Source organism: Ischnura elegans, chromosome X (genome assembly GCF_921293095.1).
Source record: "Ischnura elegans chromosome X, ioIscEleg1.1, whole genome shotgun sequence".
Taxonomy (NCBI): domain Eukaryota; kingdom Metazoa; phylum Arthropoda; class Insecta; order Odonata; family Coenagrionidae; genus Ischnura; species Ischnura elegans.
Window position 1 is genome coordinate 27,472,789 of NC_060259.1, and position 13,625 is coordinate 27,486,413.

The 13,625-nt window shown below is 38.2% G+C and overlaps 1 protein-coding gene across 1 annotated transcript in view; it reads right to left on the reverse strand.

Moving 5' to 3' along the window:
* LOC124170903 (cadherin-23) overlaps positions 1-13,625 on the reverse strand; it is a 102,972-nt gene that overhangs the window by 7,964 nt on the left and 81,383 nt on the right. Inside the window, exons 13-25 of the mRNA XM_046549949.1 lie at positions 12,994-13,142; positions 10,579-10,889; positions 8,935-9,535; positions 8,665-8,829; positions 8,308-8,550; positions 8,127-8,215; positions 7,596-7,753; positions 7,323-7,504; positions 7,020-7,243; positions 6,516-6,704; positions 3,115-3,247; positions 2,835-2,995; positions 898-1,137 (exon numbers count right to left, since the gene is read on the reverse strand). Coding sequence (XP_046405905.1) covers positions 898-1,137; positions 2,835-2,995; positions 3,115-3,247; positions 6,516-6,704; positions 7,020-7,243; positions 7,323-7,504; positions 7,596-7,753; positions 8,127-8,215; positions 8,308-8,550; positions 8,665-8,829; positions 8,935-9,535; positions 10,579-10,889; positions 12,994-13,142 — 2,845 coding nt within the window. The remainder of the gene's footprint in view (positions 1-897; positions 1,138-2,834; positions 2,996-3,114; positions 3,248-6,515; positions 6,705-7,019; positions 7,244-7,322; positions 7,505-7,595; positions 7,754-8,126; positions 8,216-8,307; positions 8,551-8,664; positions 8,830-8,934; positions 9,536-10,578; positions 10,890-12,993; positions 13,143-13,625) is intronic.

The following is a 13,625-nucleotide window of genomic DNA, read 5'->3' on the forward strand; positions in this document are numbered from 1 at the left end:
ATCCCAGTTTAGATGAATGTTAATGGTCAATTTTAACGGCATTCGAAAAATGCCAGATTGGCGCCCATGTGATGCCACTCCACGTGACGTCACAGGGACCTAGTTGTTTCTATACGAGTAGATAGGAGTTTTACATCGTTTAAGATTACCAGTGCATGCATGAGGCACAGAGCTCAGGGAAACATCTCTTAAAAATCGCCTATTAAAACTGCCTACGGTCAGAAAGTTTCCTTCGTTTGATAAGGTATCAATAATCCCTATTTAAGCCAAGCGCTACCTGCTAGCAGCCTGCATCGTAGCAACGCTCAAAGCCTCACCCTAAGGTCACCTGAGACAGCGGCAGTGTGAGCCAGAATGACGTCACATGGGCTTTTCCCAGCATTAATACTTAGCCGTCGCATTTTCGTGCGCTTATAAATGTTCACTTTTCATTTAATCGTGAAAAATAGATATCGTCATTAAAAAATCTAAAAGCGAGAAGTACGTAGTCCAGGAGTAATAATCTTTCGATTTAGGCAATAAAAAAATAATAGGAAACTACCCCATTGCCAAAATGGGCCAATATTTTGTAGCATATGGTCGTTGAAGGACAGGTTGGAGGGAAGAATGGCAGAGGTAGGCCTCGGATGAGATAAGTAGAACAGGTGATGAAGAATATGAAGTGGAAGAATTAAGTATGTATGTATTCGTGAGAAGATTAGCCAGCAGGAGCATTGAGTGGAGAGCTGTGGCACACCAATCTTTGACTTGACTGTTGATGATGATGAGGTTTTATTGAGTTAGCAAGAAGTCACAATAATTGGACTGTGAGGAGAATCAAATTCTTCTCTTTAATGGAGCATATTTCAATGAAAAAATATATGTCTCCATATTCTATAATTTTAATTTGGTAATTACCTTCACCACCATGAATTCATTTCCAAAATCAGCATTTGTTGAAACTCCTCCGGTGAAAACTTTCTTGAGGAAAAATGGTGAATTATCATTTATATCTGTCACCATTACAATGACACGAAGATAAGTATCATCTTCAGGGTCAAAGAACTTCACATTTTCTGGCATTGTATGACATTCTTCTGTAGCTTTAATTACTAAAATGTGTATCTCCTTGTCTTCTCTATCCAACTCTTTCTCAACCTGAAATGAGAATAGTGTACATTAATTATTCCATAATATCATCCCAGCCTCGGGAAACATAATTTGTGGTAACATATGTGTAGACCTGTGGTAACCCAATAGGGTACCATTAATGAGTTAAAGGTAATCCGACGCAAACCATGTGTGTAATAAAAAGAGTACACCATTATGATGCAGGCTAGAACATGGTATTGTTTCAGCTCTTTCTTCATGGAATTGAGGGTTTGGGGGAGGAGGGATTGATGACAATTGACTATGAGGATGGAGTGGGAAGGAAGCGCATGATAGGAGAAAGTAAAATTATATTCCGTCAAAGCCTATGTAGTAACCTGTGTATTTTATGGTCTTATTTCTAACTGCATAAGTTTCAGTCTATTTTTTTGAAATGACAAAAGGAACAAAATACATGTCAAAATTCATTTTCATGTCAACTTTTACCATTCCTTGTTATTATTTTTTTAAATGGTTTTTTTAAGTTATGACTTTTTCAAGAAGATTGTTAGGTTTGTGCGTTATATTCCTCCAAATGCTTGAAAATGTGGTCACATCTGCATTGACTTCTTCAAGGAGGTAATCAAAGGGGAAAGAGTGTGGAAGCAGAGGTAATACTTTGAGATAATACTTTGTTCATGGCTGACAGCCATAGGAGGAGGTAGGTCTGAATGAAATAACGGAAGGAGAGAAGAAAAATGCCAGTGATTTTTGGGTTACGCAATCGAAAATTTCACACCAGTACACAATTTCAATCATATCTGATATTGGTCAGCTCACATCTGGGACAGGTTTGGAACCGAGGCTCATGATATGGAACATATGGACCCAGGAAGCCAAGGGGTCAAATGCACATTTTTGGTTGAATTTGAGTGTTGCTCAGAAATAGTTTGTAAAAAATACATTTTAATGGGTGGAAAAGATATTCAACCTTCTATCTCAAAAGATACCGTGCCACCTATTGGGATATGATCTTGGATCTCATTTCCACACAATACAATCCATGAATTTTTTTTACCAACTATTTCTGCTCTTAATTTCACCAAGAATGTCACATTAATCCCGTGGCATCCAGGGTCCACATGTGCTAAATTGTTTCCTAAACAAAATAATAGGGAAATGCATTGATGCTTTTTTTTAATACTTTTTTTCCAATTTTTTTCATGGAAAGGATGTTCCATATTATTCAATTTCAGATCTGAAATTTATTTTCGACTGGGTAGTGAGTCAAATAGATTGTTTCAAGGCATGATTATCTATGGCATGCTCCACTTGAATGACCTGTTGCTAGGGGCTGGCTAATATTGTATTAATTAATAATTATCACCAAATTGTATGCTATATACATGGGTGCCGAACGGAAATTTTGTTAGGAGAGTGCATTCAGTGCTGCCTTGGGGCATTGTGTTGCCAAGAGTGGTGATGAAGGGCTTTCCTTAAACATAAAAAAATGGTAGTTTTTTTAAAAAGAACTTTTTTAGTTGGTCTTATCTTAATGTTTTCCTTTTCTAAATGTTTACACACATGCATGCATTTCTACATGCTCTATTCAGTAGTCTTTACAATCATTTCCAACAAAAGTTTTGCTCGAGCCATGGGGGTTCAAGTTCCCCCACCCCCTGCCAGCACCCATAGTTATATGCATATCATGCGATGAGGGTGGATGTGTGTCATCCCTCTCTCAATCCTTTATTCTCCCTTTTTACCATTAAATAGTGGCTTATAGGATCCAAAGCAAACATTCCATCATCATTGCCTCCAGCAATGAAATAGCAGACAGTACTTTGAGGCTCATCTAGTTCATCAACATCATCCTGGTCAACAGTGTCTAATATTCTTCTCCTCTCCATTCCAGGCAGGACATGTTCTGTATGAAGAGAATGTTACCATTAGTTTTATTTTAACTTTTCGTCCATTTATCTCTATCTGTAGTTACTATGGCCTTTAGTCTATGCATATGAGGTAAATTAAACTGAAATAACTAACCAGTGAAATTGACAGTAAACTCATCCACTAAAAACTGTGGCTCGTAGTCATTTATATTTTTCACATAAACTGTCAGATCGAGGTCAGAAGATAAAGGAGTTGGAATACCAAGATCGTAAGCCTCCACTCTCACCTGCAAAGAATCAGAAATTAAATTCAGTTCCAACATAAATTTTCAGTGCACATTATATATGTCTATGTCATTTCCAACTGCGATATCCCACTTAGGAAAATAATTTAGGAATGAATAGAATTGATTGGGAGTATTAGTGAATCCAATGGCTGATATAAATGAAAACTCGTCTCCAGGGTCATCTGTTAACAGGTGTGTTCTCCATGCTGGTAAAATTAATTGGAAACCTCATGAGATTAACTTTTGATCCTGTCTGTAAAGGATGCCAGCATGGATGCTATATTAACCCTCTCCTTCCAAAACCGCCCGAAACCGGCCGTAAACATTTCCCCGTCATGCACGAAGTTTAAATACCCATTTGCCCCACTGGTAGACCTATTTTTCTCGGCGATGAGGAACTGACGCAGGTTACTTCAATTAACTTACAATAACTTGAAATATATTTAAGTGTTTTGTTTTAAATTTTGTATACGTTTTAAGAATATATTAATTTATTAAAAGAAGTTGGCCTTACCTTATATTGAATTTAATTCCCTCCTTCAACTCAATTTTCTTGGTGATATTGATGATAACATCCTATTTTGCAAAGAGGTAAATCGCATCCGATGCATTTCCATGACGTTTCTATGCTCCGACCAGCAGGAGTTTTTCTTTTCTTAGAGCTGTAATAGGCGCACACTTTTTTTCTCCCCACAAACTTTACAAGAGAGTGTTGCTGTCTCTGTGAAAATGTGCCCATCGGAAGGATTCTTTTACGTCCCACTACTTTACACGAGGAAAATTTCCCTATCATGTGCCTGTAAAGTGCTAAACGAAAATTCTTCTGTGTTACTCCATGCCTAGTATTTGAGGGTGAATTGGTTTCTTTGTACAAAATAAAACTGTTCACTATAGCCGTGTTTACGACGAAGGCAAATAAATATTTCCACCACTTTTTTGTTTTCCTACCTAAGCCATAGTAGCACCTTCTTTGATCAGCTTTGTCAACACCACCCATGTATTTGGTGTACAATGCAACTGAATTTGGACAGGATACCATAGTTTGTTTGTTCCCTTTTCCTGTTTTTCTTTGCACATAGACTTTGTTATTGAGATCGCAATTGGTTTGAAGGATACAAATATCCCGATTATCATGCCAAACCGTTGCAGTAACTTTTCCGCTCTGTAAATTTCTACTCTCTCCTCTTTGGAGTCTAAGTTTTTTTGGATATTTAAATTCCGCAGGCCATTCTTTACTAGATGATCTTGTAGTAGCGCATGCGTATGTGTTATTCATAAGTAGTAATTTCATGAGAGACACACTCGAAAAAAAGCTATCAAAGTACACATGATGATTTTTCCCTAAATAGTTTTTCATTAAATTCATTACAACTTGCGTCCCAAGAAGCATTTCACGATTTCTTTTATCTTTTTTCCCTAAGTACACATTTCCCTGCAGGACATAGCCATGGGAGCTTGCTAAAACCCAAACTTTAAATCCCCACTTCGTTGGCTTTCCTTGGATGTATTGTTTGATGTAATGACGTCCTTTAAAAGCAACCATCGCCTCGTCAACACTTAATTCCCTACCTGGTTTATACTTTTGCTGAAAAGTTTCCATTACATCAAGAACCGGCCTAATTTTATGCAATACATCAAAACCCTCCTCTACCTTTTTTTTCCTGAGTTATATCACTAATATATGGAAATATTTTGAAATTTTTGTGTATCTTCCAAAGGTCATACAATCACGAACAATTGAGCAGTCAATATCTTGGCTATGCCAGTAATCCCTGCTTTCAGGCAAATCGAATATTCCCATGTATACAAGCACTCCAATGTATGCCACCATTTTATCGCACGTAACATCTACCCAGTCTTTTTCAGCCTTTCCTGAGGAATGTTGAAGATGTTCTGCATATTTGTTTGTGTTCTTGACAATGTTGTAAAAAAAATCTTCGCCCCCTAGCATATATTTTAGGAAGGAAAATTCATTGTCACCTATCGCCAAATTATGAATAGGCCCTATCTCTTCTTTGAACTCCGACGGTTCTTCAAAAATCAGGGTGTCCTTCCAAGAGTCATGCACCTGATCATCACCTTTTAAATCACTCGTGCTTGGGGTAACGTCATCCTCCAATTCTACTTCACTTGATCTGTCACTATCACTGTATCCTTCTTCTCCATTCAAACAACTAGAACTATCTGAATCACTCGAAAATTCACTTCTGTTCACTTCTTCTGCGATAGCATCCTCACTTAAAGAAGCCATGGTCAGAACTGAGGGGCATTAGGTTTCTTTTCATTTGAGCTGAGCTTCGCCTCCTTGCCATATGAGATAGGAAAAGTGTGAGAGTGTGTGTGACCACCCACAAACAGAACTGAGGGGGATTAATTTTCTTTTCATTTGAGCTGAGCTTCGCCTCCTTGCCATGTGAGATAGGAAAAGCGTGAGCTTGTGTGTGTCCACACAGAAAGAAATATCACCATAAGATGTGACAGTCACTCTAAATAACACAGGGCAGGCCTAGGTTTTCGTATCACATCATTTCAAAACTGGCCCTAATAAAAATCCCTTTGTAACGGCTTAAGAATATTCTCTCCTTACTTCCCAGTTAATACACCACGCTGGAACAAAGCACCTTATTGTCTCGGGATTTTAGCTTATGGTGACGACGTTCTGCTTCTTCTTAATGAAACAAGAGATAGGGAGGATGCTTGTGCTAGCATAGATAAACACTCTCAAGATAAAACAGATGCCTATGAAGCTCAAAAGGCTGCCCAAAGTATAGCAGGCCAGGCCGGGCGGATTCGGCCGGTTTATGAAGGAGCGACTTAAATGGTGGCGGCCTCTCCCTATTGAAGTTTAAATGAGGCATTTAAACTTCAATAGGGAGAGGGTTAATGCGACATCGTGTACAGATCTGGTTAGGGAAGGTGTGAACATGTTGTTGATGGCCCCTGATATTGTGAGTGTATCGAATGCTATTATTGCAAGTTCAGGGATAAAAATTTATTTTAGCCAAAGTTAATTTATGAGTGCATATTTATGGGGAGTCATCTCATAAAATATTGACAACATTAATTACGATCTTCACAGAAATCATCAAAAAGTCACAAAAACCACCTGTGCTTAAGCAGCTTCATTTACATGATCTCCATCCTAAGCTTAGATTTTTGGCTGCCAGGTGTCGGACATTTTTTGGATTTGCGAATTTAAGTACATAGAGATTTGACCCAAGACATGTTAGGGCCCACTCTAGGTCTGTAGAAATGATGACAGACTTACCTCGTACATCTTCTGCCTTTCTCTATCAAGGGGGTGTTTCAAAGTAATAACCCCGGTGACATCATCGATTCTAAAGGTCTTCCAGTGCCCCATGGGGTCCTGTTTGAGTCTGTATCTTACTTCTCCATTCAATCCTATATCCTTATCAAGAGCTTGAACTTGGATCACTGTACTACCAACTGTTGCATTCTAAAAATATGACAGAAAAAAGTAGCACAAATGCAATTATGCATGTATAGCAATAGTGAAATTTCAATAAGCATATATCAACAATGTAACTTCAGCATTAAATGCATGTGATTTGTTGCTGTAACTGGTTGAGGAAAAGTGGACAGCATTGTGGGGAAAGCTGCACTGCATTATTCCTTTCCATGCTTTATACAGAGTTAATTAATCATTCATTATGCATTTTATAGATAGATGGCAGGATGTAATTTCACAGTAGTTCAAAATGAATTAAAAAGAAGGCAGTATTTGTATGGAGAAAAAATGATTTAAATTTACCTCTGGTACCCGGACAGTGAAGTTTTGAACTGGACTTATGAACTTTGGAGGGTTGTCATTGAAATCAGTCACACAAATGGGCAAGTCTTTAATTACAAAATTGGGTGGTGTACCCAAATCTTCTGCCTTAATTGTTAGAGTGTAATTTCCATATAACCCTCTCAATGAAGTGGCTGCTGTCACTCGAGCTTGCAAATGGTCAATATTTTTTATTCTGAAGAGTCCTGTTTAAAGAAGATGACAGTCAGACAAATGTGGCTAAATAGAGAAAAAATAAACTTTTTAGCAAGACATTGAACTTAACTTGTGCATTGCCATCTATAATCGAGAAAACAATTTGGCCATTAGGGGTGTAGGGATCATCTCCATCTCTGCCTCTAACCACTGTAATATCGTCTTGTAGGTTGTGAAATTCTGTAACTGTTGCACAACCTTCCGGGATATCAATCTCTGGTGTTTCATCATTGACATCAACGATGTTAATTCTATGAAGAAAGATGTTAAGCTTAAGCAGTAGATTATTTGCTATTTGTAATGTTAAAAATAAATTGATTTACTAAGAACTAAACTATTTACCCAATTTGCTTAAAAGCATTTCGACTTTCCCCGCTGGTGTAGCCAAATTGGTAATTATCCCATGCTTCTATAATGAGAACATATACATTCTGTTCTTCTCTATTTAGAGTGTCTGCCACACTAAGCTCTCCTGTCTCTGGATCAATTTGAAATTTGCCCTAAAAAGAAGAGATTGAAGTTCATGCACTCTCAGTAGCTACAATAAGTGTTACATTTCTAGTTGCAGTAAATGTATTCATCAACAGAGGCAAGACATAATGATTGAAGTCTTGCCTTACAAACAGGATGGTCATCACTTTAAAAGACAATGAGAATTTCATAAGAGGTGAAGCACATTATATATCATAATGAGCTGAAACATTGCCAATCTCATTTTTAGACCAATCTGAGTAACACTTAATTTCTATACTTTAACTAAACATGAAATTGAGCCAATTATTTAGCCTTTTGTGCTACATTAATTCCTGTGAATATGTTAATTTTTAGTCGAATAACTGTTTCATTAAAATTTTGATTGACCGCTTGAATTACCTGTGAAGATCTTCTGTCTAACAAATATGTCACTTTGCCGTAATCACCGATGTCAGCATCTCTTGCTTCTATGACACAAATTGTAGTGCCTGAAAAGGAAAATAAATATATCAGTGGGATAAATTTTTGACTGTTTCATGATGCAGACAGGGCTATGATTTGTTGATGGTATCATGACTACCCAAAGGAGCATCTTCTCGGACTGTGACGTTACTAATGTCTCCAATGAAGTATGGATTATTATCATTTTCATCCAAAACTTGTACGTATAACTCAGCAAGACTTGACCGTGATGGAATCCCTGAATCAGTGGCTTTAACACTAAAATTAAGCCATGGCTGTACTTCTCTGTCAATTTTATTGGCCACTACTATTTCTCCAGTCTCCCAATGAAGGTGAACCAATTCAGTTATTGAGCGATGACCTGAAAAAAGGTAAATTTCTCTGAGATTCTAAAAGTTATTCAAATCTTACAGTTAAATACTATTATTTTTAAAACAATCGTTTTCAGACTATAATTTGTGGGCAGAAATCTTACCTTCCAGAGAGTAAGTAATGGTACGATTTTTATCAGCATCATCAGCTCTCACAGTAGCTATGGTCACCCCATTCTTACTATTTTCAGTGATTGCACGACGATAAAAAGCTTTCCGGAACTTAGGGTTGTTATCATTTTCGTCATCAATGATAATAGTTAGTGTTGCTTAAAAGAAAATAATTTTGCTTTTAATTAATATCTCAGGGTTTGGAAAGTGTGAAAATACATAGCATTGTTTAAATAGATGATATCGTTAATTTTTTCACTTACTGGAAGCTGTTTGGGGTCCAGTAGTAGAAGCAGTGTCCTGTACACCTACAACCAATTTGATCACCTCCACCTTCTCCCTATCTAACAGATGAGCAACCTTCAAAAATCCATCAATTGGTGTTAACTCGAAGAGACTTGTCGTGTTGTATTCACCCATGCCACCAAAAGGAGACAATACAACACCATCTTCTCCTCGCACTTCTGAAGCCTTCCAATCGATCCAGTATCTCAAAATTGGATCATCATCAGGATCAGTTGCACGAGCAGTCCATATGTGCCTTCCAATTGGTGCATTTTCCATTATCCTTACTGTTGCAGGGCCTTCAAATGATGGAGGTTTGTTATTTACATCAATGATACTTATTTCTACGGGTACAGCTGCAGTATGCTGTTGTGTTCCAGTTCCACCATCTAATGCTATGACCCTCAAAGAGTATGACATAGTTCTGGGGGATGTACGGTCGGGATCAAGGTTTGCACCAGGAGCCACACTCACAACTCCACTGTTAGGGTCAATCACAAATTTGTCCTCGGCTCCCATTTCTATCCTATACACCACAAAGTTGTTCGGTGCTGATCCATCATTGTCCCATGCTTTAACCTGTAATTACAATCAGTTATTTTATGGAATGCTTAAATAAAATAGTTTACATACACCACACTCCCGATTATCCGGGCTAATGATGGGGAGAGTCGGCACGAATAATCGGAAAACACGGATAACACAAACTTTCACTTTAATGTCTTGTCATATTCATAATTTACGTGAAAAAACAATATATTATTATGTATACAGTTATTCTGTTATTTTGGAGTGCTTCCCGGACTCATTGAGAGCTTTCTTCGCCAGTTCGCGATCTTTTTAGCGGCGATAACAAGGTTGTACTCGTATTATTACGGCTTCATCTAAGTATGTACTGGTTTCGAAAACTACGCATCGGCGGCTGCGTGATCACGGATACAGAAAAGTGAAAAAATGCTTCAAAACCACCGCACGGCGTCGGAAACAACACTTTGAGACACCACGCCACGTAGTCGCGTCTCGCAAAAGTTGCAACTGCTGCGGGACGTGTATCCATGGTCACGGAGCGCGATCACGCAATGTGACGCTTGTAAAACAGGAATACGGAGCTCCCGTGAATGCAGCTAGCGCGAAATCGCTTCCGTGTAACGAAGGGGAATCTAATGGAAATAATAAGCCCGGTGTATCCTAGCATTCAAATGCAGTAATTCCCGTGATTTTGCGTCCGATTTCATTTTTTATGAATATCGCGGAAAATATTGAGCGAGAGTGAAAATCATGCACGGATAATCCGCAACACGTATATACCGCAGCCGGATAATCGGAAGTCTGCTGTATTCAATTTATTCAATGCCTTAGTAAGCAGAGGGTACGCAGGGGGAGGGAGTCAAGGAGTATTTGGGAGATTCAGACTGAACTGCACACCTAATTTAATGATATACTATCACTTTCAAAAGTCATCCTGGAATCTAATTTAAAATGTATGGCAATTTTTCCTTGATCGGTATCCAATTTTAAGTCTTTACCATGCAAACTCTAATCGTACATATTTTTTTTTATTGGGTGCTAATTGTGGAAAAATTTGTCCTTATGCATGCATTAATTTTTTATTTGCAACAAACCTGTAAAATTGAAGTTCCTCCACTCATATCTTCATAAATTGCACGTTGGTAATGGGATTTTTCAAAAACGGGTCCATGGTCATTCATATCAAGAAGATAAATTATAAGAGGTACATCTGTATGCAAAGGTGGATTTCCTTGATCCTGTGCCCTTATGACTAGATTTATTTCATGAATGTCTGATTTCCCTTGGATTGACTCAAAGTCAAGTGGTTTTGTTGGCCAAATGGCTCCTGTTTCAGCATTCACTGTAAAATTGTTATCTGGATCCCCTCCCACAATGCTGTAGAGAATATTGCTGTTTTTTGTACCTGGAAGAGTGAAACACTATTAGTTTTAAGAAGTATACTCCACCACAATAGGAATTGAACACTATGGATTCATGATTTTTGGATACATTTTTAGGCTGGTTGAAGACATTAGACCCAACTCCTTCCCTCAAACTTGAAATTTTTATGTATTTAAAGAATTCAGTGGGTAGAAGGAAAGACAAGCTACAATGAAAAATCCACCCCAATCAGCCATCCTCCTGTAATTTTAAAATAAGGAAACTTGAAAGTTGCCACCCCCTTATCATGAGTTGGTGACATCATTGGAGTTTTGGCTCATTGACTCCTTAAGTGAGATCCACTAGATGAAGTCTCTCACTAGAGGGTACGCAACCACAAACCTCCCAAGGCCCATGCACAAGGCTGATGAGTAACGAAGAGGTGGCAAATCTGCTTGGCATGAGTTCATGATATCGTCAACTTTTCTGTGAAAGGCTTATGCTGTTCATTTATCATCATGAATAGCTTGAAAAGTAGACGACGAATCAAGAAATGCAAAAATACAGGCCTCTTTGTCTCTCAAACCGTATCACAATCAAGAATAAAATAAAATTGGTGAACGAGAATAATAATATGAGAATATAAATGCATGATATTGTGTATTGAATTTAAGGGGTGTTTAATCAATTGTACTCTCAATCAGCATTCTTAAGCTATCATACACACGACTCATCCATAAATTAAATATGACTTGCAGTGCACTAGTGAGGGTAATGGATCGAGAATCCGTGGCGGATACAGATGGGGGGCGCAGGGGGTGCGTGCCCCCCCCCTTGCGGGTCCGCCTGTATTGCCGAACATTGCAAAACCACAATTGTAACTTTTTATATCATAAGATGGCATTGTCTTTTACATGTTTATAATCACTTAAAATAAAATTTTCATATACTTTGCCTGTGACTTGATCATCTTTTATTACGATAAAAGTAAAGACAACTCAAGATATGTTTCGCCCCCCCCTTGAGTTTTTTCTGTATCCGCCACTGTCGAGAATCTAGGTGGGAAGTCAAAGTATGTACAGCTAGGCTGTCTGCCCATGCATCAATTGTTGTTTAATGTGATTGCCAAGGATGCGAGGGGGGTTTGGTAGAGATAGTTGAAGGCATAATGTGGGCAGATTGATGTGCCAATTGAGCTTGCTGATGACCAGGAATTGGATGATTGGCCAGCAAAAGGAATGAAGATGCAGGAGGATGAATTAGGAGAATGGCATGAAGACATGTCTTAAGAATACTGAAATCAAACTGAAAAAAACTGGGTGGTTCGGTTGAGTGACTTCAGTGAAGGGGGTTAGGCATAAGGTATAGGCCAAAATATTTTAAATTCTGTAATTGGGCAGAGAGGCAATTTAAGTGTCGACTTCATGTGATTCAAACTTGATAAATTCAGTGGTAATTTTGGCCTCCAACGACTGGAAATAACTTTATCGCTGCCATGTTGATTGAGTATACAATTGATTAAACACACCTTAAATTCAGTACAATACCATGAATTCATATTCTCATATTATTATTCTCCTTCGCCAATTTTTAGCAATTGTATTATACAGGGGCGCAGTTAGGAATTAAGGCTGGGGGGGTTTAGGTGCAACTAATACCGGGGTGTGTGAGGGTATAGAATACCCTCCAGGATAAGTGGTAGGTGCGAGATAAATACATTGTGGAATTTCAAGATAAATGGCTCAAAATGGTGAGTTTTACGGCTTTCTGAGGGATATTTTATTAATCCTTACACTATTTTATTAGTAATGTCAATCCAATTAAGTAAAATGGATTAAACTTAAAATTTTCTCTGAGCTCTGGGAGGTTTATCCTCCAAAACCCCCCCTCGCTACGCCTCTAGTATTATATGCCACAGGCTATCCATAAAGTATAATACGTGAAGCCGGAACCGAGAAGCATGCCATTATTCCAAATAGGCAGTTTGCAGAAGAGTTGCCATGTTGGACAATGGTGGCCAAGATGTAAAGTAAGCCCTCGTTAATCAATATGACCATAGTGGCTGTTTATGGGTGCAAAAATGCCCCAAAACCAATAAAATATCTCCAATAATAAAACATGGCAATGTTATTCTCATTAGCACTCACCATTGAGATCAGCATCGTAAGCTTCAATAACGAGAGGCAAATCAAAGAAATCTTGGTTTTCCATCAGTCTTGCTTCATATTTATTTTGGGTGAACTTTGGAGCATTATCATTGACATCCTCTACATGGATGGTCAGCTGCACAGTATTTCTGTAATCAAATGAAGAGCATATTAAATAAAAAAGTAATAATTTAATATCGTTACTAATATAATGAACCATTGTAGCCTTCTTTGGGTAGATTTCTTGGCATTTGACGGATGGGTCATGGATTTAAATCATATTGAAGCTTTAGGATACCCAAAACCAAAATCCTTGGAGTGTGAAGTGGCTCAATTGAAGGTAATATCCCCTCTTCCCTGAATAGATGATTCTCAAACGCCTGTGGGCTAGTCTGGGGTGACCCGGCAGCCTAACAAAAATATTTAAATTAACGATACTGAAGAATTCATGATCGCAGTTGGTATCTGGCGGGGATGGGTTGGTTTGATTTTTCTACTCTCGGTTTCACCAGTTCTTGAGGGCGGAACAGAATCCGATGCCTAAAAGGAACCAGTATCGAAATAATTTGCGTGAAAACAAGTTTGAACAGTGTTTGCAGGTTTAAAGTAAAGATTTTGCAATAAACCGCGGA